The sequence below is a fragment of the Scophthalmus maximus genome, chromosome 17 (assembly GCF_022379125.1).
Source record: "Scophthalmus maximus strain ysfricsl-2021 chromosome 17, ASM2237912v1, whole genome shotgun sequence".
In the NCBI taxonomy this organism is placed as follows: Eukaryota; Metazoa; Chordata; class Actinopteri; order Pleuronectiformes; family Scophthalmidae; genus Scophthalmus; species Scophthalmus maximus.
Window position 1 is genome coordinate 11,662,982 of NC_061531.1, and position 27,884 is coordinate 11,690,865.

At 46.9% G+C, this 27,884-nt stretch overlaps 1 protein-coding gene across 3 annotated transcripts; it reads left to right on the forward strand.

Moving 5' to 3' along the window:
- Positions 1-1,440: 1,440 nt before the first annotated feature.
- glis2b (GLIS family zinc finger 2b) lies at positions 1,441-27,849 on the forward strand. Of its 3 annotated transcripts, none has more exons than XM_035615366.2 (7): positions 1,441-2,293; positions 20,063-20,267; positions 20,411-20,541; positions 21,844-21,981; positions 22,068-22,201; positions 22,310-22,428; positions 22,582-27,849. In XM_035615366.2, exons 2-7 carry the CDS (start codon positions 20,087-20,089, stop codon positions 23,322-23,324), a joined length of 1,446 nt encoding a protein of 481 aa, XP_035471259.2. In that variant the 5' UTR covers positions 1,441-2,293; positions 20,063-20,086; the 3' UTR covers positions 23,325-27,849. The 3 variants fall into 3 exon arrangements, with proteins under 3 accessions (XP_035471259.2, XP_035471255.2, XP_035471256.2); XM_035615362.2 differs by having other exon boundaries at positions 1,442-2,293; positions 21,826-21,981; XM_035615363.2 differs by lacking the exon at positions 1,441-2,293 and adding an exon at positions 13,231-13,307 and having other exon boundaries at positions 21,826-21,981.
- Positions 27,850-27,884: the final 35 nt, after the last annotated feature.

Consider the following 27,884-nt stretch of genomic DNA (forward strand, 5'->3'; position numbering starts at 1 on the left):
ACAACAACAAAAACAACAACAACACAATACTAAAGGAACTGTTCAGTTGCGTAGAGCTAAAACTGCTATTGCTTTTTTAAAAAAATACTAGAAATATAGGTCGCAATGAAATGGCCACATGCTATATTTAACAATCCGTTAAAGTGATGAAACTTTGATGTCATGGTCACAGGTATAAAAATCCATCGATGGATAAAGTCTTAATACTCTACAGTCCAGACAATACCTGTAGCCAAAACACAGCAGAGGTCAAATCTAGAAAAAGCATGAATACTACTTGAAATACCAAAATGCATGGCTGCTCACATGTAGTATGCAAAATGTATTAATAGTGAAGTGAAATATTGAAAACCTAGTGTCATTGAGAGCCATTGGCCCTGTCACTGCTCGTGTCAATATATAATAATAAAAAGTGAGTTAAATTCATTATTAACTTGCAAATCAAAATAATTTAATTAAATGATGCTGAATAAAATGCAAACCTGAGCTGTTGACGTTTTCTTTCAAATTAATGTGGGGCCCACGTTACAACATGTTGCTTTAAAGTGCATAGGACAGAAGTGACTCACAACAAAAATGATGCAACACTGAACTCCAAACCCAAAGATCATGAATTTCCTGTACCACATGAAACAAATCATTATAGAAAATCAGCATTACCTTCCATTACATGTCACAACATCAGTGCATCTATAACAATAACCAAATAATAGCCTTGTTAATTTTGTATTTTTACACGTGGTATTGCGGCTTGTATAAAAGTTCTCTGTACTTCTCGTCATTGTCATTGTTTTTTCTTGCTCAATAGTACAAATGTGAGCAAATTGGTTTTATTTAAACAATTTTATTGTAATTCTGACATTGATTTGTATATATTTCTTTTTGTTTTATTTGTTTTCTTCCTCTTTGCTTTTGTTTTGTCTCCACCATGTAGAGGCACACAGTTGCCAGTGTCGTTTTGATTGAATTGATTTATATGGGGTGAAAATATATACATTATAGAAGAATCAGTGGCTGCTGAACTTTTCAACGTGTGACACTATGGTTATGGTTCTATGACAACCTGTTGAGGCGGAGGTGTGTGGACCAGCATGAGACCAGAAGTGTCTCTGAAGGGGGGAACCACTGAGCAGGACAACACGGTGTATAAAGCACATGGGTGTTAACCTGCCAAGAAGGCCGTGCTGGTGGAGGGGAGCCGGGGTGGAGACATGTCCATGAGGAGGACAGAGAAGAGAAGGAGAGAGGGGGAGAGTCTGGAGAGGAGCCGGGGACTGCCCACGGTGGAGGGGCGGAGCAGCAAGCATGCGCTGAGCTGGCAGACTCTGGGCTGGTCCTGACGGGCTGGCTGCGCTCCGGACGGCTGGTCTGCGCGCTTCAGACGGTCGTGGGGGGAGACTGCCGTCAACGCTCTGCGTCTCCTGGAGAGCTCACAGGGGGGGGGGGGGGGGGGGGGGGGGGGGGGGGGACACACAACCAACGAGGAGACACGGGGAACGTCAGCGGGGAAAGCAAACGGTTCCAGCTCGGCATCTGGGAAAAGCACCGAGGAAGAAGGAGAAGAAGGAGACGATCCTCCCCTTCGACCCCACACCCTGTCGCCAACCCGCCCCATCCACCCTATAGCCACCACTCCGTGTGCCATCCCCGTGGTCTGAACTGCCCTCCCACCCCCTCGGGAGAACCACGAGCACCCACGCGACCCCCCCCCCCCCCCCCCCGGACCAGCGTTGCCATCAAGCGATGCGCTTTTGGATTCAGGAAGACATCACCCTTTTGCGTTTTTTGATGCAGAACCCATCCAGAGGTCTTCGGGGTTTTTCCTTCCTCCCCCAGTGGAAACAGTTGAGTCTAGCGCGGATCGGGGTGTTTACACTTTTTGACGGGTTTCCAGTGGAACGATAACATGCAGCACATCTCATCCCACGGCTACAGACGAGGCTGTCACTCCTTCGATTAGTCTTCGTTCACACAACCAGCTGTCACACAAGCTGCGATTTTGATTTTTCTTCTCCTTCTTCTTCTTCTTCCTCCCATGCTTGGAAATATTCCTGACAATGGTCTGGGAACGGACCGCCTCTCCAGACACCTGGTGATCATTTTTTTTCAAGACGTGTCAGATCTATATTTCGTTTTGATCGACGAGAAGGCGACAGTGCGCTGACGGGGAGCCACTTGACGCCGACGCCGTTTCGAGCCACAAGGACTTTGCGTGCGAAGTTTGCACAGGGGAGGGGGGCCAGGTCGGAGACATCTCGGCTGTTTTTAACGGCAGTTTCCCCCCCCCTGCAAGGTAAGCCGGGAGCAACCCCATGTCCTGCATGTCAGTCTCGTGTACTGTGCGCGTTGTCATGTGTGTCCACTTTGGCCTGAGTGCGCTTTACGCCAATGAGAGAAGAAGAACAAATCGCTCGGGTTCAAACTGGGTAGTGACCTATTTTTCAGCGGCTCTTTCTGCGGTTTCGCGGATATCCTGCAGCCTGGACACGGCGGTGCACACTGTGGTGCTCGAGTTGTGGTTGTGGCGGACGTGCCTTTTGCCGGCGCTTTGTGCCATTTACGCAGAGACACCATGTCAGTGTCTAATTCAACAGGGTGGGTGGCGACCCTCTCTGCGTATCTGGGTCCCTTGTACACGGGCATGTCTCTCTCCTATTGGCCCCCGAGAGAGATTTTTCGGGGCCGTATCACAAATCGTGCCCTAGATAGAGGCGTGCATCACAGCTCGGCCAGCGGTTGTGCAAGACGCGGGCTTGCATTGAGCTCCACGATGGTCTGTCACAACATTTGACAAAGAGTTCAACCTGTCTGCTGTCGTGTCTGCTGACTGTCACCTAAAACCACTGATGTATTGGTAAATAAAACTGGGCAAACTGCAAACCCCCCCCCCCCCCCCAAACACACACACACACACACACACACACACACACACACTAGGTAAACATCCACTTAAGTGCATGTTAATGTTCCCATCCGACACATACCATGACACATTTTTTCCTCATGAAATAATGAATATGCTATAACTTCATGTCACCAAGTTGTAGGTCAGTAAGTGCACTGAGTTTTTAGTGAGTCTATGTGCAGCTAAGTTTCCGGTCAGAGTGACAGACACTCTAATGCTGCAAAATCTTTTTTTGGTTGGATGAAACTGGTGACATCTTTATTGTGTTGTGCATTTTGTTCAGAATAACTCTAACTGAGTTGAGGCCATGCACATTTAGTGCAGGGTGCAGGGATGAGCACATACAGAGAGGCCTAGATAAAGAGCTATTTTCCTCCAATTAAGCAATTCCACTGTCCCTAAGCCTAATTGTGTGCACACTGGGACTATGGGTTTGGGATGGACCTTCTCCCCATTGGCTGCCTCCCATGGGCCCATTGTTCCAGAAGATGCCACGGGAAAGAAGAGCTGAGCCCTGCCAAGGCAGACCTAACAAGCCCTGTGCCGGAGTGGAATAAGGGCTGATAATTAAAAGGCATTAGGCTACAATGCGGATCGAGGCACACTCAGGGGGCCGCGGTTGTATTTTAGAGTGGAATGGCTGTGTATTTTCAAGGTGACTGTGGTGTTTGTGTAATACAACGTGCGGATGCATGAAAGAAACTCTCTCAGATAGCACATGAGACCTGAGGAGGTCTGGCTATGGCCCCACTGGACCTCTGTCAAAGTAGGTGGGGGAGAGGAGCAGTGAAAGAGGCCACAGAGGCGCTTGTGCAGAGGGAGGACTTTGACTTCCTCTTCTCCTTTTTTCTCCCTCCCTGTTCCAGGCCCCTGCTATTTAATCCATCACCCCTCTCTGAACTGTGAGCACAGGTGCTCCTCACATCCACATCTTGCTTGCTGCAATGTTTGTCCAATCAGCTGATGATGAGTTCAGCCACAGCATTACGCGTATTTTGCATATTACACTGCAGAGAAAAATCACAGCTCCACCACAAAGCCAGGTGTGGTTCAGCCGTGCATCCCTGTGGTGCTATCCCACGCTCACATGGTGTCTGTGTGTGTTTTTGCTGTGTGTTTTTCATCCTGACTGCATTCTTGCCTTGGATACTCAGGCAGTTTTGGTCAGAGTTACTGGTTTGACACAAACTTGCTCCATCTGCTGTAATTAGTGCAGCGGTTGTTATACCATGAAAGCTTTCCACCTTGCCCAGTCTCCGAAATCAAATCATGGGCGTGGGTGTCGTCCCCCTCCCCACTATCCCGTTTTCAGATTTTGCCTCACACCGCAACTTTGTGACATCATACCCCTGAGGTCCCAAAACTTCGAGGGAAAGGCAGCTGCTTTTTTGTGGAAAAGGTGGACCCTTAATGGCATATTCCTGCGTCAGAGAGAAAAACCACCAGGCATGTGGTAAGGGGATGGTGGGAACCCACACTGCACTTGTACTTAATGCCTTAAAACCAGACAAATGAAAGCTTCCCTCATCTGATATCTGAGTCTTGCATTGTGCAGAGTGCTACCGCCAAGAAGCTCTCATCTGAAACCTAAGGTGACAAGATTTGTTTTTTCCAGTGTCTCTGACTGCTACAAGTGGGTGGAATATAAGTGGCACAAACTAAACTGACGAAGAGTGTTTGAATTAATATCACAGCAATATTTCATAGCTGCTGGGGATTACGGTCAAGCTGAAATGCAACTCAGCAGCAAGGGAGGGAGGATTACAGCGGTCAGTGACTGAGGCGGCACGCGGTGAAAACAAGGCACCTGATGCACTCCTGCATTCGTTTTCGCAGGGATAAGAGCCACTTTGTTTTAGAATCCCACCACAGATATGTCCTTTTTGTAGTTACACTTGTACAGTAGATAGTGCGAGCTAATAGGATGAGAAGCCTTTTTCATTCATGCATTAGGGTGCTCGACAGATGAAGCACTACCACTATTACGGTATGTCATTAATCTGGAATGTTTAATGGGGTTGTTACATCCGAGCTCTTGGCCTTTGTGTGGGCTGAAAATGTCACAGGAGGAGATGCATAACATTCCCCGATGAAGCCATGTGGCTCTTCAGTGAAGCGAGGTTGAGAGAGAATGTCATTTATAACATGGTCAGTTTTAGATAAAGATTTTGAAAATCTCATTAAATATGAGTTGCAATGTTCATGTTATTATGAATGATTTACCTTTAATCATCTATTCTTGATGATACGGACAATTTTTGATCCTTCAGGCTTCCAAACCTCCTGCTGTTGCCACAACTTCAGGGCCTTACACTGAGTTAACCCGAGTTATTGACAAACCTTTGGTTATTTTGCAGCCAATGCTGGCTGTACATTATACGAGTGAAATCACATGAGCCGCAAAGGCTGCAAACCTCAAGGTGAATCGCTAACATATCAATAGGAACTGAGCGGATTCAAACGTCTGAACTTTAATTTAACTTAACTTCTCAACTCTCATAATATTACAGTCTGGCGCGGTGCATTTCCCCCCCCCCACAACCTCTCTTATCACTAATCATTGCCATGTGTGCTCAAGTGAAGGGGACACAGCCATACTTTGGAGCACTACAGTGTGATGTGTCCGTCCAGGTTCCTGGACCCATACATTAAGAATAGACAGAGCGGATACAGAGCTTGACTCACACCAACTTGCAAAACTGAGAGAGACCGGCACATACCGCTTTGCTCCCTGGCTGGCTGGGCTCGCGGACCGTGCATTTTTCTGCAGTTAAACTGTAACCACTAATCACCTCACGGCCTCACTGTTTCCTCCCGGAGCAGACCATTCCTGCATCCCCGGGGTGATTTAAAATGGCTCCTCTGGGATATATGGTCGACCCTTTTTAAACTCACCTGCGTGGGACATCCCAAATGGACATGCATTTTTGCTCTTTCTGTGAGGATCTGCCACGGCGAAGTTGAGGGGTCAGTCCCTCTGCTGCAAGTCTGCCGGCCTGCATTTCCAAAATAAACACAGACAACTCAGTGCCTCACTCCGGCTACCCCACCCTACCTCTTCTCATTCTCCTTAATGCTACTTCTGCGCTCCCTGCTCAGTATTTCTATCGTGAGAGAATTTCGGCTCGCGGAGGCCTTCAGACAATATGCAGACCATGTCTAGGGCAGGGCGTTCTTGATGAGGAAACGTCGTAGAAGAAAATAAAGGAGTAAGGCCAAGAAATGAAACAATAACAGCAATGTGAAAGAGCTGGCAGTGTACGTGTGGGGTTAGGGGGTGATGTAGTGTGGAGGGGTTAGGGGAAACCCCTTTTTTAGGTTGGTTTCCATCAACATACTTGATATTTAACTTGTGGGTGATAGTAAAAGTGGATCTACCAAGAGCTTTTTAGATATCTGGGAGTTCAGTTCAGGGAGCTGTGAGTTGTATGTAATATGCTCACAGTTTTAGTAGAGACACAGCTGGATTGTATTATTGTTTACTTGCTTGGCCAACACCCCGGATCCTCTAGTATAACCTCCTCAAGAGCACCGAGGCAGTTCAGTATGACTGAGGTACGTATGTATGTGTGTGTTTGCTTGTTTGAAGAGAAAAGAAAGGGAGGAGTCGCACAAGAGGGGCTCTGCCTGTAAGTACGGGTGAGGAATAACATGCTGGGAAAGGAGAGACGGGGGAGAGGAATTGATTTTTTTTGAAGAGATGGGGATGGGGCAGAGATGGGTGAGGCATTTCTGAGACTCACATAAGGCTCTCATGTCTGGGCCTGGGCCTGGCTCTCTGTCTGGGCATATCCAGTCCTGTCAGCTAAAGCTTCCAGACTATGCCCCCTTCATCCCCTCCTCCCTCCATCCCCAACTCCCTGGGACTCCATCGCCTCCTCGCTTTTAAACGCCGCTTCTGCTCCCTGTCTCCCTTTGTCCCTCCCTCGCATTTTTTTTGTCGCCCACTTTCCTACGAGCCCCCAGCTTCACGAGCGACACATACATTATATAAGAGACTCTCCAACTCACACGTGCAGTAAAAGAGAAACGGGGAGAGAAAAAAAAGTTTGGCCCCTTAGCGTTTACCTTCTCTGTGGTGTTGTGGACATGTTGCCAGCACTAATTCAATTCATATGTACTGTGGCTGGGGGTTTTTTTCTAATGAGGGAGCCTTATGTAATTTGGAAATGTTTTATGTTTGAGGTTGCATTTTGTGAAACGAAGACAGAACTCAGATGCTTCTATGAAGTAACCCCTGTTGTGATTTGGTTGCTGAAAGTTGTAATAATTGACATTCAATGGCCATCTTTACTAATAACTAACCTAACATGACCATAGTCTCTCTGTCTTGTACGATGTCCTTTTCCTTCTTTGTGTCAGTTCTCCTGGTTTGCTCAGGCTTCAATAAATGGTGTTGTCAGTCATAGTGAGCTTGGCGATTCCTTAATTGATTCTAAATGTCAGTATTGATTCAGGACAGCGGAGTTTGTGCGAGCATGAAAATCGCCCTGACCTTAAACACTAATTGTGATTCTCTCTAGGGCTCATTCTTTCCAAGGCAGCTGATACACTGTACGATTGTCCACGGCACATTTTTTCGCTCTCGCCGCTCAGCGTGTTTCGCCAAATGAAAGGAGCGATCGGCTCCAGATACTTTTTGATGCGCGTTTCCAACAGACCACACCAAATCAGATGTGCCAGCAAATTTGAATCAGGAGTTTAGGGCTACTCCATTTTACAGCATTATGCTCAACTCTGATGCCAACTCAGTCATCCTCCATCTGTCCCAGTGCATCTGTCTCTCGGCTCTCTTTTTCTGTTTCTCTTTTGGAGGGAGCCGCAGAAGATGAAAGCCGTAGGGTGGAGCCTGTCACTTAGTTGAGCGAGAACCCAGAGATACAGAGAGAAAAGGAGAGGGAGGGAGAAAAGACTGTCATATTGACCTTGTCTTCTTGCCAGCCATGGTGGGAGGGGACGTTTGGGCAGAAAAACCGGCGCTCCATGTGAGGAACGAGACGGGGACGACAGGGCTGCTCTTAAGTTGGCACAGCTTCATAAGAATGAGACAACACGAGCTTTGTGTGTATGTGTATATGTGAGATCACTGCCGAGGGAGGCAGAAGGGTTAAAAAAATGGAGGTATAGCAGACAGTAAGGGATGGGGTGGAGGAGGGGGGGCACGCCCAAATTTAAAGAAGCAAGACCTGCTTCTGTGTTTGCCACCCAACACACACACACACACACACACACACACACACACACCACGTCACTTCGTCTGCTAATTGCTCTCTGCTGTTTTGTATTTCTCCCTCTTCCTGTTTTCGTCTCCTTCCAATACGCCTTGGTTTGGGAAGCTGAGCCCTCCTTGCCCTGTTCCTCCTCTCTGCATAAACACACACATATAGACTCACGTGTTCTCAAACACACACACTATCGGAGACAACCTTTGTCCAGAGCACATCTGTCTCTGTGCGCCCAACCCAACCCCCCCTTTGCAGCATGGCTGGTGCATAGGTGTCACCCAGCCCTCTCCAGTGACAGGGAGCGGCCATCCAAGAGTCGCGATGTGACCGATAGGCCTCAACAACGCCGCGCAGCGTTAAAGACAGCTCCCACCACCCCAACCCCAACGCCTTACCCCCAGCCTGCCAGGGGCCGTGTTGCGTAAAGCTGTTGTTGGAATCATATTACCCCAGCTATTGAATAAGAAGACTTAGTTCCACTTCCCAGGGAGTTCACTATGCGCTGTTGGCTTATTGAGTTGCGAGCAAACGATAGTGGCGAGGGTCAGTGTGTAAAGGCGAAAGGGGTTTGTTTCTCATGCGTGTGTTGCCATAATATCCCCATCCAGGAAATGACTGTGAGACACAGGCACACCCCTCCCATAGCTGGAGTGGTACCACAACGCTCGCTGAACTGGTCTGAACTCAAACAGCATGCTGTGTGTGTGTGTGTGTGTGTGTGTGTGTTCGTACATGTAGCCGTGTCTGTTTGGCTGTACACAAACGCTGTACAGTCAGTGTGTTTATGTGTGCTTGTACTGTGCGGCCCCATACTTCTTACCCTCATCCTTGAAGCTGTTATTGGAAGGACAGACCACATTGGCCCAGCACCCGGTGCTGAAATATAGCCCGGGTTTGCTGCTTATCGTGCCACAGTTTCCATATGCTTGTCACCTCCATTAATCTGCCCTAAGCCTGTGTGGGAGAAAAGGGGAGAGAAAGAAGAAACATTACCCCCCTACCAAGTAAATACCTTAGAACTGGTGCTGGCATTTTACCACCAGTGAGGGAACACATACATCTTGTGTTGAGCTCAAACACAGCTGCTGTGTAATAGTTATTCAGTCACCTACTGATGAATCGTTCTTTATGTTTTGTTTTTGAAAAGCAATTTTTCTTAAGTCTCAAACTTTGTACTTGATTTTTAGGGAGTTGTCAGCGTTTGTGTGTGTGTGTGTGTGTGTGTGTGTGCAGAGAGAACCTGGTATTTTAAAGATTTAGGCAGGTGCCAGTGCTTTGCATTCCTTACCTGACCTTTCATTTGTGCTGCCATCAGAGGAGGTCTGCCTATACAAAGCCGTTAAAACCAAGGACGTGTGTGTGTGTGTGTGTGTGTGTGTGTGTGTGTGTGTGTGTGTGTGTGTGTGTGTGTATGCACATAATCATGCATAATCATGTGTGCATAATCATTGCAAGGTATAGATCTCCTGATAGAGTGTTAACAGCAAGGCTGTTTCAAGCTGTTTGAATAATGCCACTGTTGGTGTGAGTCAGCTGGAGTGACAACAAAACAGATACAGCTGGTCAGCAAGAGGACCAGGAGCTGGGATGTTGTGCCGTTTGATCATCCACATTCAAATTCATGTCAAAGTATCTTTAAGAGAACCAATACCTCACCACATGGACGCAAAACAAAAACATGTTCACCCCTAGTTTAATACAAACTATAAAACAGAGCTGTTAACTTTTATCGCTGCACTTTCTCCCTCTTTCACCCACCACAGACTCTGACAGCCTCGGACTGATTTTCCTCCAACTCTCTTTGGCTTCATTTCTTCTTTTCTTTCTTCTTCTCCCCCCCACCCTCCCTTCTTTCCTCTCCTGTTGCTTCCCTCCTGAGCGTGGTGTGGCGACGCCCCTGCCTGGCTGGCAGGCCAACTCCAGACCCTGTGATTGCGCGCAGGAGTCAGAGGATTGCATCACTGCCTGTCGGGAGAGGCCACAGGAATGGACTGAAAGGACGGGGGGAAAGAAAAAGCAAAGAAACAGAAAGAGAAAGAGAGAGAGAGAGACATGAGACGGTCTGATGAAGGGGAGGAAGAGAGAGCGATGACAGACGATGGGGAAATAGTCCGAGGAAGTGAAGAGACGGTCGAGGGGGAATAGAGCTGGGGGAGATCATGCAAGCTCTTGTTTATATGGAAGAGTGGGAGAGAGAAGATGAGGGAGGAGGAGTGAGGGTTGGAGGGAATGCGTTCAGGGGACTGCAGGAGGTAAAGAGGCCCGGCAGAGTTAGTGGGAGGTCAAAGTAAGTCAGGGCGGGGATGTCCATCAGATCTCCCGAGTGCAAAGACAAACACACTCTCTTCTCTTCGCGGAGGGAGGTAGGCCTCCTGCTGCGTTCATTGGTTCCTGCCGCCCTTTGCTTCGCTATGAAACTGCTATGTTGTGAAATGCCCCACGTTATTGTAAGATTACTCACCGCTCTTCAAAGCCTAACAGTACTGCTGTGTGAAGAGCCTCAAGCGCGGAGTATTTGGGTAGGTTTTCTGCTTAAACTCTCTGAGTCATCGTGGCCCGGGGGGATTATCTGTTTATTGTCTTGCTGTCCTGATACGACGGTGTAGATTAAAACTATTAAGTATATCAAAAACTCATGCTGCATGATTTTGAATGGGAGTAGGTGGGAGAGACACTAACCAGTGACTCCAAACACATGTTGCTACATGTGGGCCCTCAGTCGCGCATTGTTCACGTCATGTAGCAGCTACTAGGGAGTCTAATAAATTGACTGTGGCTCAGGGGTGAGTTTCCCAGCCTCACGCCAGAGTGCAGATCCTCTCTCCCTCTATACCTGCCTCTTTCTCCTTTCATTTGATCCGTCAGAATAAGTTTGGAAGATGGCGTTTATTGCAGAAGTGACTTTCCAAAGATATTTGCACATTAATGCACACCCAGTCCTCTTCTACTGAATGAAGATGTTCTCTGTATTTGATGTTAAAACCTGTTAGCGGATGAAGTCGAATTCTTTGAGGATTTTATGCTGATTCATTGTGCATGTTTCCCTTGAAACCCACCATTTCATTTCGAGCGGAGTCGGGTCACTGTGTCGCGTGGTAATCCCGGCTTTAGCAGGCCATGAGGCTTACTGGCACAGTATGAAAAAAATCTCAGTCAAACGGCTTTTTATAGATCATCTCAATATAAGGCAGACTAGGTGGAATTGCTAGCTCGGCATTCCTGGACCGATTTGCATTGGCGAATGGCTCTGGAACCTCTCTGTTCCTTTTCCAATTTCCAAGGTGAGTTATCAACAGTTGCGGACCAAAAGGCCTCTGGACGCAATTGGATAGACCTACAACAACCAATCGAAAACATGTGATGAAGCGTAAAGGTTTGTTTCATACTGTCATGAGAATGGATTCAACAGATCTCTCCACATCAGCGACAGTCATCTGGGTTATTAACAAAAAGGACGTCAGCGGTGCTCCTCTCACATTCATCTTATCAAACCTTTATTGTCTTACAATCCTTTGGTCTATAAAATGTAAAAAATAGGGAAGAATGCTCATCGCAATTTCCCAGACCTCAATATGACGACGATGAATGGCTTTTCATGCCCAAAATACTAAAAAATTTGACATAAAATTGACAATGACAATGATAAAAAAATGCAAATTCTTCATTGGAGATGTAAAAAAAAGGGAATTTGAATTGACTTGTTATGAACAATTTCTGTATTTGTATTTCTGTTGTTTCAACTCTCGTGCACATCCTTCAAAAGGCCCTTTGAAAATGCACCTTTTAAGTGTGCCCGTGACAATTTCCCAGAACTTGTGGTGACATCTTCAAATGTCTTTTTTTTAAATCCAAAAATAGGATTGTATAATCATGTAAAACAGAGAAAAGCACCAAAATCCTCAAATTCCCATTTACGTTCAGTAAATGTGTGCACATATGATAAGGTCTCATGATTCAAAACAAATGCAAAATTGCACATCGTGGCCTTTGGAACTCTCATGTCAGACAGGAAGTTTTGCATCCTAAGAAGAAATGATAATGTTCAACCACAGACAGATATCACTTTAAGCGTGTGCCCTTCCTTTTCTCATGTAGCAGTCCCCTTTGACAACAAACCACAAGTGCGACCCGCCCTCCTGGTTCTGTGCCTCCCTCCCTTCCTCCCTCCCTCCCCCCTGGCACTTTCCTCCTCCCTCCCTGCCCTCTGCATGGAATTCCTCAATGTCTGAAGACTTTGGCTAGAGGCCATCGGTAGCTCACTGAGAAGCTTCCTGTTGCTCTCCACTTTCCTCCCTCCTTCCCTTGCTCCATCCATCCCTCCTTCTTTCTTTGCTTCTCTCCTTCACTCACTCCATTCTCTCCTGCTCCATGTTATTTCAGACTTATCTCTTCCTGTCCTCTTCTGCATCTTTGTCTTTTAATGTTACACACTCATATCGCTTAAATTTATGTGATGTATTCCTGTTCTCTTTTTGAAACTCTGAAAGAACGAATGTGTCACCCTGTCTGTACTCCAGCTGCTGTAAAAAACACTCCAACAACTATTTCTCCCCAGTAGCCCTCCCCCTGTGGCACCATGCACACTGCTATTACATAATCCTGTGTATGATCCAATGTCCCCTTTTGCAGCGGGGGGAAGAGGAAGGGGGGAAGTTTAGACTGAACGTAAGAGACAAACGACTTAATGAAACTTCTCTTTAACTTAATCGTCTTAATTAAACCCGAATAAGAGAAAACTATTTGGCAATTAATGCACCGTTAAAAGCAAGGACGGCTGAAGTATAGATGAGTGAGGAATGAGATGAGAGGGGAGGAGAAAGGAGTGAAAGAAAGAAGAAGCAGAGCAGTGAACGTGAATGAAAAACAAAGGAAGGATAAAGAGAAAGAGGGAACGAGAGGCCCAGAGGAGGAGGAGTGGAAACTGAGGTTTCCTGTCTGAGGAGGCGGCGGCTGGCTGAGGAGGACAGAGACAGAAAAAAAAAAATCTCTCAGCTGTGTGTGTTGTTTGTGTGTTAAGTGATCCATCAGGGGGCTGTGGGTGGGGGCTGGTAGGTGGGCGTGGGGGCTGTGGCCCGGGTGTGCATGTGTCAGCGGAGGTGGCACATACACACCAGGTTATGGCTGTTATTACCTCAGGCTCGCTGTAGTGGCTTCTACCTCAACAAACGCCGGCAACAGTAAGAGAGATCGTTTTCTTTTGTTTTGAATATCAGTTACGTGCTACTAGCTGCATTTTAAAGCCTCTCACCTTGGTTTGATTGTCCTTATCAGAGTCGAGCACTAATGTGCGAAACGTTATGCATCACATCCTCCTCTGACTAATCCACGTAAATCTGGCTATTAAGGACAAACTGAAAACGGCAACTTTGAAGCGTGGAAATGCTTTGATCACCTAAATCCGATTATTCACAGAGTATTGTGTGCACAGACCAGCTTGGAACGCGCCAACTTTGTTTGTTCCTCCTCGGCTTCAGTTGCAGATGTAGAACCCAAATGTCAGGGGTCGGAGGTCTCACCGCACCCTCACCTCATTCAGTCACCTTTGACCCTGTCCGTCCCACCTGGAGGATGGAAAAACCAGCAGGTCTAGACATGAGCAATGCTGCAACTGCGGGTCTTCACACATAACTGTTAAAACCAAAGAGAGCGAAGAGAACCATATTGACGAAACAGAGTTGTTTTCCCTCGGTTCATTAGATGTGGCCGCTGCAACGCTGCACTTGAGATTAAACATGGCAGAAGGTTTGCATGAGGGGGGATTTCTTTGGTCACCCTTTGAAAGGCTGATGCAAAACTACTATTATAATTGTAATACTGTAATTAAAGTCAGATCTACTGTGGGCCTGATGAGGGGGCCGTGACATCACAAGCCTGTTGACTTATGCGTTCACACAGTCAGATGACTCCATCCCAGGCCCTCCTCGTTGAAACCATCAGAACGCCACATTGGTGGGGATGCGTTGGCGTTACAGGCAGCAGACATTTCGTTCATCTGGGAAGAAAGTTATCCAGATTGCGAAATACCAGAACAACAAATATGAATAACACTATGTCTCAACCATCTTAGCTGTCGCATGTTATTACTATGGTACGTTTTCAGTGTGCTCTCTCTCTCTTTCTTTCTCTCTCTCTTTCTATTGATGTAAAGAAGGGTACACAAAAATCATGTGACTGCTTTCTGGTTTCAACTCTTCACTTTTCCGCCCACTCATCAACAATAATTATTATTATTATTGTTGATGACCATTATCCGAAGACAAACTCCGATGTAGAAAGATAGAGCTTGCAGTAGCAATAGGGCAACAGCATTGCATTGGCACGCACTCACGCACGCACGCACGCCCCTTAGCTCCAGACGGGGGGATGTCTTTTGAGAACACAAACAAAGTTTTAGAATTTGTCCCCTGTTTTTGGTGAGAAGTCTGTTAGCACCTCCTACACTCTCTATTCTGAAAGTATCCGAGGACACCAAGTAGTATCCCAGCACGGTCTGTAGGAACTGCCACCTCCTGCTATCAGCGTTTTAACGCAACACGTTAAAGCCCTTCAGAATCACACCGATCAATACTGCTTGTTGTTAGAAGCAGTTGTTCCGTCCACATTCCGTTTCCTTTCTCTCTCGGAATTTTGTGTGTGAGAATGAAAAAAGAGACCAAAGAGCCCCGGGGAGAGATGGCTTACCTCCTGCAGACTACCTCCCAGGGTCACAGCAGGAGGGAGATTAAGTTACAGCCAATTTCAGGGTTGGGGGGGGGGGGGGGGTTTACACACGTACACACACACACACACACACGCACACACACAACACACCCTTCTCGCTCTCCTAAACCCTCAGAGAAACCAAAAATGCGATTTTAAACCCTGTAAACCTTTTTTTTTTTAGTCTCTGATGCGTTTCATTGGCTCTCTCGTGTCTGCACCATGGAACCACACAGACTGAGCTGACACATGATCCATCACAGGACAGATTTCCTCAGATCAGACTAAAGATTAGTCGGTGGGAGCGCGGTAAAGGGTCAGCGATGATCCGCGTGGGCCTATAGCCTCACATAGCCTTCCTTTGACCTCATGCCCCCCCCCACACCCAAAGCCTCTACCCATGTTCACCCCCTGAACACCTACACCGCATCAAAGGGACTCTGGCGGGGGCAGGTTATGCAGGGGAATAGGCGACGGGATTTGCTCAAGAGGACACACACTTTTCCTCCGGCACTTCCTCCTCACCCTTGTGTATCCTCACGGTGGCCCCCCTGGTCATCCCTCCTCTCCACGCTCTCTCTCCTGTTCAGCTGCTGTAGCCTGTTTACTCTGCTACAGAGAGAGGAGAGGGCCCGGAGAAGGGACAATGCTGCCTTTCAGAGAGACCGTCAACCCCGCGGCCAAGGAAGGGCAAGGAAGTCTTCATGGGGGCCAGCCAACACCCCTTCCCCAAACTTCACAGCCACCCGCCACTGAGCTTTACAAACACACACACACACACACACACACACACACACACACACACACACACACACACACACTTGCATATCTTGCCAGGATGCACACAGGCAAAACCACGCTCTCTCCTTCTCTTGCGTTATTCTTTCTCTTGGTCTGACGTTTCCAACCAACCGTCTCTCAGTGACCGTGGCAGTTTGGAGGTTGTAGTCAAGATCCCGTAAGTCCAGTCCAAGAATCACACACTGTGAGTTTCTCCCCAGCCAGACTCCACTATTTCCTCCTCCAAGAAATACTCATCAGGTTGCGCTGAGGTGAAATCGAGCACTTGGAGTCTGATTGACCAGGAGATGTGGTGGGGTCACATCAGTGTGGTATAGACTGTATTGGGTCACGTATGTCAGCTATTTTATGACCTGCCGAGTTTCTCTGAAGTCAAAGAGAGTTTCAAGTGAACTTTTTAATGTCATGTCTTTTACTACTGCAAAAAGTTCTCTGAATTCACATCACTGTACAGCTTGATTTGTATTCTACCTCAACACGTCTATCCATGAACTCAATTTCTCAATTAAATTGTTCTCTAGAATTGTAATTTGAGAACAAATATATTCCAGTAGACCCAACAAAAATGGCTTCAAGTTTAATTCCTTTTCCAAGCCTCGTAAAGTCTTTAAAGTAGCCAGTTAAAAGAGTTTGGTGTATAAACTGGTATATTTAGTGATAAAAAGACAAACACACAACAGCCTCTGTGGGTTGCAAATTAGACAAAAACTGTTGTTGTAGGGTTGAAACTAATCCAGATTGATTTTCTGTTAGCGGACTAATATTTTCAGCTTCATCATGATGGAGTGAGCAGATCAGCAGAAGGATAATGAAACCCCATTAAGGAAATCGTATTAAGGAAAATTGAACGCGACGGCAGGCAACTTTATTTGTTTAGAATATAAATAATAAGAGATTAAATGCTGAAATAAATGATTTTTTAAAATTGACACCAATTTAAACTGGTATTTTGCCATCAATTCCAGTGAAACCAACTGTGCTGTTTGTTTCCATGAGACTGGCTGGTGTTTGCGTGGGGGGTGTGACAGCAGTGCAAGCCTGCTTGATAAATTGGAAAGATAAGCCATACAGACCTATAATGATGGTTTGCACATAGAGAGGACGCCCATCCCGCGTCTCACATGATCTTCGTTGTCAAGCGGATTTATATTCACAGTTATTCGTATTCCAAAAGTTCCATATCTGTTTTCTCATTGTGTGGTTTATAGCACAGATTATACCACGTTTGTCCCTGCAGTGGATGAGGGTGGGATTTGTTGTAGAGAGGTTAAGCTGATTCCTGGTCTGCATCGCGGGGTGAGGGCTTTTACTCATTTAGAGTGGATGACAGGCGTTCGGAGGAGAAGAAAGAGAGAGGGAGAGATGTGGTGTTAACCACAACGAGGCTCGTATCCGCCTTGACATATCAAAACATGTTGTCTTTCACAGATAATGGCAGCATTTGACCACATGCCAGACTCAAAATTACCACCGGAGCAACGACTCCGCCTTCATCATTTCACATCAAGATAATTTTAAGCACTTGTGTACTTAAATCTCTCTTTCACGGCTGTACCTGAACACATTTAGCAAATTGTAGGAGACATCGGAGACACTGACAATATTGGAAAGTTAAAAAAAAACTGGACAGATGCACCTTCAGGAGCCTTGTGAATTGAACTATACATAATATAGATGTTCATTGTGAAAATGATTAAAAGGATACATTCACATTTTTTTTAGGATGTGCGTGTGAACTTGCGTGTGTGTGTGTGTGTGTATTGAAAGAGTTAAAGAATTAGAGTTGAGAGAATTGTTTTTAAACGTGATGAAGTGATGCGTCTGATTTTGTCACTGACTAGCTGCAGCTTGCTGGAAATACCTTTTCTAATTCTCTCTCTCGGAGCAGAACACATGCTCCGGTGTGCTTTTGGTTACCTGCTTGACATTTCAGTGTCATAGTATTTGTGCCAAGATGTTTCATACATGTGAGGCAGCACTGTGCAGTTATGAAGATACATATACATGTGTTGAGATGCAATAGAAAAACATGTTTGTCCTTTTTTTCAAACTTAAAAAAGGATACAAAAAACATGAGGAAATAATGCTATTATTTAATGATATGATCATATATGTTCAAAGTAAAAACATTTTTTTCAATTATTTTAAATTACTGTAGTCCTGATGGCTTTTTGAATAAACTATTTATTCATTGAATTTACATAAAATGTGCTATATTGGAATATGTATTGTTATCTGGATATATATATATATATATATATATATATATATATATATATGTATGAGGTTTTGGTAATGTTCCATATTTATTTAATAAAAGAAAAAATTATTAAATTTTTTGCGATATGGTTTGCTGCCGGCCACTTGCAAACGTCTGAGTCTGGGTTTTGTTTTAAGCACTCAGCTGTTCTTTTGTGGCTCTCGTCCGTAGCCTCTCTCCGTTCTGTTCGACATGGGTCAGTCGTGTAGGTGTTTTTAAAGAGGTTAGTGGTGTTTTGAGTCTGTTGTGGGGACCACGTCTGCGGCATCTTTGGCAAAGTGCAGTTTTCTGGTCCATGTAAGACTTTTCCATACCCAAACCACGTCCATGTGACCTAATTTATGTGTGACTTTCTCCTTTGATTTGGCTGGTAGGAGTCCCTTTATTTGGAATGATTCCTTTCACGTTCATTCTCCTGTGTTTGTGTTGCCTTTATGCAAATTTCATCCAAATGACAAAAATATTGCCAAAAAGAGAGATTTGTGGCACAACGAAATAAACGATAGAAAATAATATGAAACAGTGGATGTTTTTCTATTTCACACTGACATACATCATCATATCGCACAGCATTTACAGCATATATATATATATATATATATATATATATATATATATATATATATGAATATATATACATACATAAGATATATTCGATACGACCAGAGGAACAAACTGTGCGAACATCCACACAGAGCATAATTATGGCATTATTGGATGTTCGCACAGTTTGTTCCTCTTGTTGTATCGATGCATTTGTGTGTATCAATCATCCTCTTATCTATAGCTAATTGAATCTGTACACACCCACCCCCAACTTGCACCCCCTACCCCTGACTGTGTGTGTGTGTGTGTGTGTGTGTGTGTGTGAGCTTCTCTCATTTGGCTGCTGGACCTGGTGACCTCTTTGCTCCGTGCCTCCCAGACACAAGGGCTTCTCATGTGGCCCCTTGCCAGTCACTCTCAAAGCCCACCATTCACCACCAACCGCGGCTTGTGTCGGCATGTAAGAGGGAGGAAGGGGGAATTTGTTGAAATCACAGTTTGATTAATTACTTGTGTGTGTGTTTCTATGTACATGCACTGTTCTGCATGAACTTGAGCGGGAATTTCATGCAATTGTGTGTGTGTGTGTGTGTGTGTGTATGTGTGCTATGATGGAAATTGCTTTGAGGAGGGTTGTGCGTTTGTGTGAGCCTGGTGAGAAGGAGCAGTGAACCCTAACACATTGTGTTGAATGGAGAGCGTGGCTACGAACCAGCAGTACTGTATTAGCACCACCTGTATGTGTGAAACAGAAAAATCTGGCAAGAGAAGAATAGACTCAGCATTTATTTGTGAATTTGTGTTGAAAAGATTTGGCTTGTATGAAAGTCTTTACTCCAAAAATTATAATTCCTTCAGGCTCATCTAGGTGTTTGCTTGTGCGTGCATGTAGTGCCGGGTCAGTCCCGTGGCTGAAGAACTAAAAATGACAGCGAGACGAACAGTCCTGCCCACAACCCTCGGGCTGGGTCCAGAGGTCAGTGTGTTTAGAGGAGGGAGGAGGCGGACGGAGTGGGTGCAGCTGGACTTGAAGGCCTAGGGGGTTGCTGGTGGGTCTGCAAGGTTCATGGTGTCTGACGGTACACGCGGCAGGGGTTGGGGGGTGGGCCAGGGTAGCGGGTGATGTGACATGGGGTGCAAGGGCCAGGGACTGCCAAGGGGTAGGATGAAGTTTGGCCGGTGGTGAGGGCGACCATCTGGATTGGATTGTAGACATTCCTCAGTAAGAGTGTGTGAGTAAAGGTCAGCGTGGAAAGAGAGGAGGGGGTCATTCAGATCTCTGCTTGTGCGTGTGTGTGCGTGTGTGTGTGTGTGTGTGTGTGTGTGTGTGTGTGTGTGTGTGTGTGTGTGTGTGTGTGTGTGTGTGTGTTTATTTTTCTTCGGCTTACTCAGTGTTTCAGTTTACAAGTGTGGTCAGTTTACCATTGTTTGAGAGTTCTTTTTACCCTGTGGGATTGTGGAATGTGATAAACTTCCAGGGGAAATTTTGCAGGTGTGAGAATCTGTCTCCGGTAGATTGCAGAAATGCAGCATTTTTATTTGTGTGTGTTTATATGAAAAGCAAGCAAATCTTACATTGCCTCAGTTGGCCTGGCTTTGAACCTCTGCCATTGGTTGTATGCGCAGGTGGGAGGTCGGCCTGTCGCGGTCATGCTGTCCCTGGACGAGCCCCTGGACCTCAAGATCCCTCGGCGGGCCAACGGGCGGGACAGAGGGGTGCGCTCGCCCCCCCTTTCGGTGCCACTGCACCCCAAGCGAGCTCGCCAGCTCCGCATGGCAGACGACGGCACAGCAGTCATAGAGCCGGCCTCGCCGGCTTCTCCGCGCACAGGTAGGCGACCTTGTCCTGAAAATGAAGCACAAGCGTTTGGTTGAGAAAAAGAAAAAAAAGGGTGAGAGCAGTGTCCCTGTGTCTGATCCCCCAAGGGAGTGGTCATTTAACCGTGTGTGTGTGTGTGTGTTTGTGTTTGTCAGGTGTGCAGGTGGTCCCGCATGATCGAACAGACACCCCCACCCCCCCTGCGGTGGACCTGAGTATGTCTCCCTCCTACCGCCACACCCCCAGCTCTCCAGAGATCACCAATGGAAACTACGTCCCCTCAGGGGTGAGTATGACGGAGCTCAAAACACACACACACACACACACACACACACACACACACACACACACACACACACACACACACACACACACACACACACACACACACACACACACACACACACACACACAAATACAGGTGTTCCACTTTCTCTTCGGAGTTGTTGAAAAAATGAACACAGTCTTTCAGTGCAGTGAGTGGCCTCCACTTTCCCGTCTTTAATGTAGAGCAACTCAATCCGCTGGGGTCAGCAACAACAATCAGGAACAACCTCAGGTTGTGTCACACTCTCCATCAGACTGGGCGAGGGGTGGGAGGCCTTAGAGAGAGAGAGAGAGGGCGTTAGCTCTTATCAAACACCTCTTGTGTCCCGTACAAGTGCCTCTGTCTGTGCGACTTCACGTACTCAGTGGCCCCACTGGCACGATGTGTGTGTGCCTGTGTATATGGCTGTGAGTGTGTGTGTGTGTGTGTGTCTGTACGTTAATCGGATTCAAGACAAGGTACAGCCATGCAGACCTCACGCCGCCTAATTCAATTCCCTTCCAATTGAATTGAGACAGGCCGGGACCATTCAGCCGCCCCTTGTGCCACTGAGTCTCCGATAGCCCCCCGAACTCGCAGCTACACTCACACTCAACACTTTATTTAGCCCCAGAGAGCACACCTCTCTGCTTCTCATAAAGAAACAGCTGCACACGCTCACATGGTATCTCGCCAATAGCATCTCACAAGGCAGCTCACATAGTTTTGCATGCAGAGGCAGAACTCAGTGTGGGGAATTTGCCTTATTTCATGAAATTTGTCACATACACATTTCTGACATAGCTGAAGACGACGAGACAGCCGCAGGATTGTGATCCATTTGCACCCCCCCTCTTTCTCTGTCTGTGCTTTCCTACTCTCACATGACGGGTTGGACTTAAATGTCCCTTATTTCTCAATTCAACATTTCTCTGCCCCCCTCTGTCGAAAGTCGAGTGGATCTTTTTAATGACGTAGATTGACAGTTCTGTACTCTGCCGATTTTTGTCTCACTACGATCAAATATCTTTCTCCAGTGAAGTCATCAGGACCTTATCTGTCTTCCTCTCTCCTGCTCTGTGCACCATGTGCTCTGAAGATATAAGCATAATCTTGGATTGCAGTCATCTAGATGATTGAGTATCCCATGAAAGACGTGTCTGAAACACAAACTCAAATAAAGTTCAAGTGTCTGCTTCTTTCTTACTGGTGCAGTGCTCTGACAGCAGACTGACGAACCCCATTTTTCTTTTTGTTTATCAGAATTCTCACATCCCACAGGCCTTTCAGTTTTTCGTGCCAATCGGAGCTGGGGCGGGACTTCACCTGCCATCCTCCATGTTCATTGGGCAGACGAGTGACAAGAGAGCCTCTCCTGACCTGTCGGCAGATGAACAACTGGCCTGCCACTGGAGGAAGGTGGGTAGAAGAAAAAGGAAACAAATCCAAAAATAGCGTTATCGGCACAATTCATTTGAAAATGCCGAATGTTTTCCCGCCTCCAGTGTCACCTGCTCTTCGACTCCCTGCAAGACCTGGTGGACCATGTCAACGACTTCCACGTGAAGCCTGAGAAGGATTCTGGGTACTGCTGCCACTGGGAGGGCTGTGCCCGCAAAGGCAGGGGGTTCAATGCAAGGTGAGAAAATCAGACAGTTAGGGGGGCTGTATATGAAGTGTGCCACTGAGGGCTGACGACTCAAGCGTAGGATGATATATTTATGAACTTATTGTTGTGTGGTCGCAGGTACAAGATGCTCATCCACATCCGCACTCACACTAACGAGAAGCCCCACCGCTGTCCCACCTGCAACAAGAGCTTCTCACGTCTGGAGAACCTGAAGATACACAACCGCTCACACACAGGTCAGTGATAAAGCATACATTCATTTGTTTCAGGATCTATAAAAAAAAGAGAAAAAAAAGGTAAACACAGCTTTAAAATGAAGGCTTGCTTAGAGCTTTAATCTTTAAGGAGTCGATGATCATGATGATTTGGAATCCTCTTTCCCCCTGCAGGCGAAAAGCCCTACATTTGTCCTTATGAGGGTTGCAACAAGCGTTACTCCAACTCCAGCGATCGATTCAAACACACGCGCACACACTACGTGGACAAGCCTTACTACTGCAAGATGGTGGGCTGCCTGAAGCGCTACACAGACCCCAGCTCCCTCCGCAAGCACATCAAAGCCCACGGCCACTTTGTAGCCCAGGAGCAGGGCTCCCCGGGCGGAGTGGGCTCCATGCTGAAGGGTAGTCAGAGCGGAGGGCTCGGGAGTGGAGTGGGAAAGGATTCAGAGCTGTCCTATGTGAGCGGAGCCCACATCATCATCCCAGGGGCAGCGGCTGCTCTTCTGGGAGGCCACGCTCTGCAGGGCCTGACTGGCACCATGCCCCTGTCGCCCCTCAGTCCTCGGCCCCTGGACCTCAGCTCACTGGGTTGCCCCAACTCCCCTCCGGGCAGCCTGGGAGGTCGGCCCATCCTGTCCTTCAACGGCTCGCCGCTCGGACTGGCCAAGTCCCATCTGCTCTCCGCGGCGTTCCCCTCCTCAGCCCTGGGCCTGCCGATGATGCCCATGCTCGGGGCCACGTCTGAGCGCAGGGCCCACAGTCACCAGATCAAGAGGGGGCTGGGGGAGGAGGCTGAGAACGAGGTGACTGGAGGGGTCCTGAACCTCTCCACAGGAGGATCTCATGATCCCTTGTCCTGGGTGGTCATCCCTCCAGGCACCGTGGTGCTCAAGCCAGCTGTGGTCAACTGACACAAACACACACAGACACACACACACAGACACACACACAGACACACACACACACACACACACACAGACACACACACACACACACACACACACACACATACACACACACACACACACACAGACACACACACAGACACACAGACACACACACACACACACACAGACACACACACACACACACACACACACACACAGACACACAGACACACAGACACACACACACACACATTCCTGAAGCTCAGGGGGTTGGGATTGGAGGGTGAATGGGGGTACGGGCGGTCAAAGGTGATGGGGATTGACTCGCACAATCAAATCCAGGCAACACATTTTGGAGAGCGTGTGGAAAACGGACAAGTACGTCGACAGACATATCGAAACTTCAATCAAGAAAACAATCGAGAACACTACACCTCACAAGAATTACGAATACAACGCAAGCCTCTTTTCATGGTGGGACACCAAGGGGCCCAAGAACTCTCTTTTCAGGAATACGTACGGCTCGGCTCCTCGTTGCGATTTTATACTCTCTTCATTCCTGTCTGCTGGTTCTGTGGACAAGGACCATGGACTTGTCTTAGTTCTCTGTCTTTCTTACAAAAGCCCCGATTCATTTCTAAGTATTTATATGACTGTACTTCATTGACGGTGTGCCTCCAGCTTGGCAGTGAGATAGATGACACCATGAAACTGAATGACGCACTCACAGCTGGGCAAACTTTCACAGAATAGGACGATTCTCCGCAGCTGATTTCTTAAAGTTATGACCTATTTTTCACAGACTGCTGTGATTAATATGATTCAGACAAGCTTGCCACACCAAAGCAAGTGAACTCAAAACTGTTTTGGACTTGTGCAGGAGACGGAGGCTGCCACTTCGGCTCCCAGACAGTTCAGTTAAACACAGCACTTACTACGTGTCGACTAGTTAAAGTATTGAGACCTCAAAACCGCTGCTAACTTCTCCGCTTCCCCAGCCTAACATAAAACTGGGAGAGAGCACTTTTTGACAATCTGTCCCCACTCTTGGGGAGGGTGACCAACATGGACCAGCCTAGTCCACCAGAATGTGTGCCAGGCGTGCAGACTAGGGGCTTAAACATTTAGGGCACAGGGCCGATCTGAGGACTCAACACAGACAAACGGTGTTACATCACCTGACAATGACCAATCACCAATTCCTCTTTTACACAAGCACAAGCAAAAGCCGAGCACTGGGGTGCCTGGCTCCCCCCTCTGGCCGGACACGGCGCACAACATCCTGCTCGGCCGTTCTCGGAACCCGTATTGCCGCCGGATTGTCCAGCTGCTTTCCCGCAAATTGAATCAACACGGCCGGGTTGTGTATGAAAGGGCCACTGTGGTGATAAACACTAGTGTCTTGTATTTTTAAAAAAGTGACCCGACCCAAAACCAGCTGCGAAAAGCAGGCGGCCATCCAATCAAGAGCCCGACTTAGACTCTTGCCGGTTGAAGTTTTGACCCAAGTTCAGCAACTCTGTTCCAAAAAGTACCAGGAGAGGCTGAAGTGGGATGTACGTATTGTGCCACAGAGGGGGGTGAAACGCGCCCAGTGCCACTTACAGCTCGACTGACTAGGAAGCCACACTATTACAAACTGCCTCATTTTACTCTGTCCTGAGGGGCAAAAAAAAAATAAGGAGAGAGAAACCTTTATCATGGGTTTGATTAAAGCAGGCAACATGCACTTACCACACATTATATTCCTTACATGTTTTAAGAAATGTTACTGCTAAAGCCATGGTTCTTTCAAATCTAGTTTTTTGCTCTTAATCCATTTTTTTCTGCATGGGTCAGTTTTGGTGTGGGGTCCTTCCAGGCTCGTTTAATGCTACAGTGCTAATGCACGTATGATGTTGACTGTTGTCTCAACAGAGGAGGGGGGGGGGACAGGAGAGGATCACCACAAGACAAGGAACTTTCTCTGAAGAGACTGAATCGCTCAACCCTCCTCTCTTGTTTTCACTCCTCCATCTCTCCTCTCCCAGTATTGCTCATGCTGGCAGTCTTACTTTTCCGTTGCCCAGTCCTAGAACCTCGTTAGACATTAGTTCATGCTGTTTTGTATTTTTTTTTGTGTCATTATTTCTTGCTGTTGTTCAGACGAGACATTTTTCCGATGTTGAAGTTGCTTGTTGTGTTCTGCGATTGGCTGCTCTGCGATCAGCCCTCTGCTGCTGGGGGGTGAGTCTTTCGAGGGGATGGAGGGAGGGAGGGAGAGGCCTGGGTGGTCTCCCAGCGCAGTGGTTCCCAACCTGGGGGCCCGAAGAAAGATCTGAAGGGTCACAAGAGGTTTTACTTTTCTGTGGCTTTAGCCATGCTGGGTGACGGTGTCAGTGTGTTTCACAGTCCGTCCACCACTTTGGTCCATTATATCTCAACAACTTCAAATCATTCCCATCATCCTCAGCCATAATTTCAAAAATGTTGTTCTTGTGAAATGCGGAAAAAGGTCACTGACGCGAAGCTGCAAAACCCTTATAATGTTCGAACTGCTCACAACAATGTGTCTAAAACGTAGGCCACGAACTGTGATCATGGGTCACACGTTCAGATGATACTGCTTTGTATTAAGGGGGTCACAGGCCAAAGGGGCTGGAAACCACCGCTCTGGGGGGGGGAAACATGGTGAACCAAACGAGATCGAACTCCTCCATGACAATCATAATGGTGTTATTCAGATGGGACATGGGGATTTAATATTTCTGTATCAAGTGTCCAAACACCGAACGTTGCTCCCTTTGTTAATTCCCACAGTCAAGACACAGAGAAATGACATCTCACTGTGAAATGGCGGGTAGCACTGTGAGAGAGAGAGGGGATTGGCTGAATGAATAAATGAATGAATGGACGGGGACAGGGAGAGATGAGGGGAGGGGGAGGACGTGTGCCAGCAGAGGAGAAGAGGAAGAGGATGGTTGCGCTGTGCAGCCGCCCTCCATCTGGCCACCTCACCAGCGAACGGCCCTCTCGGCTCTGAAGTCACTGGCTGTGCTGTGTCCAATGTGGCAGCCACTCACAGGCAATACCGGCCTGCAGAGAACTAGGCCACTGAACTCTGTGTGCCCTCTGGGTTGTTTCTGGGTTTTTTTAGTTTTTTTTTTTAGATTAAAACCCAAAAGGCTCAGCTCCCCCCACCTCCCAGCCACAAAGCTTTTTTTCTTTCTTTTTCTCGAAAGATGCATTCCAGGCAAATTTAACAAGCTGCACTCACAGAAGGCAACAACAAATATAATCCTCCTTGTCTGGGGATGAGCTCTGCGTCGAGCCTCAGGTCTAGCGAGTATTCGGTATACTGTATACCTGTGATTCTGCCTCAGTTAGGTCGTCAGGGTCTCCGACACACACACACACACACACACACACACACACACACACACACACACACACACACACACACACACACACACACACACACACACACACACACACACACACACACACACACACACACACACACACACACACACACACACACACACACACACACAGGTGGCCTGTTTCTGGGTTCAGGCTGCGTATCGAAGTTAATCTTTCATTGTGAGGGGACAATCCTGGCATGTGATGTCACCAGAAACAGGTGTTAAGTAGGCTAGACATGGTTTCCGTGGCAACAGTGAAACCCACGGATGCGGCGGCTCTCTTCCTCCTCCTCCTCCTCCTCCTCCTCCTCCCTGTTTGTCTGTTTCTCCTCTGCTGGTCAAAGCCAGGGACAGAGACTCAGCACGGCAGCAGAGAGCTTAATAATAATAATAATAATAATGACACGGATCCTTCCAGGGTCCACATCTTTTCAATATTAAAAATAAGCTGTTATGATCCATTAACCCTTTGAGCGCAGTCTGTAACAAACTGCTCTTTTGCACCCCTCGTAATGTGTGTAGATACGTGGGATGCTGCCACACCCTTTCTCATGGCAGAGCGTTATCGATCAATCGATTTGAGAAACGAGAATAATTGTAAAAACCCTCAGTCGTTACAGTGTCTGAATTTAAAGTCTTATCTTTGTTTTTTTAAGCGGTACTTGCTCCTCCAGATTTTTAAAGTAACCCTTGCTTAACATTACGAAAATGGAACTGAAATCAAGGGCACAAAATGAGTAGGTTAGCTCGGTCTGTGTCGTTGTTGAGGGGTGCCATCGACTGTGCCACAGCGTTGCACAAAGGGTTAATGATAAAACTTAGGCCATGCAAGGCCTGTTCCAACTTATGTTTTTTTGCACATTTGTTTGATATTATGTCAGTATTTGAATTTTTCCAAGTGCCTTTTTATTATAGGTTGAAAAAAATATATAGAAGTTATACTCTATATGAAAAAAAAAAGATTATATGAAAATATATTTTCCTGGCATCATGTTCTGTGGTTGAACATGCAGAATTTTAGAGTTGTAAAAGTCTCCAATTGGTACAACATAGCAGCGTTCTCCTGTTTTAGAGGAATTTTATTACGATATTGATAATAATGTCAATGAAAAGAGAAATGTTTAATAAAGTTGCATTTGATACAACTTGTGTTTTCATTCCGGTCCTAAATAAACAACTA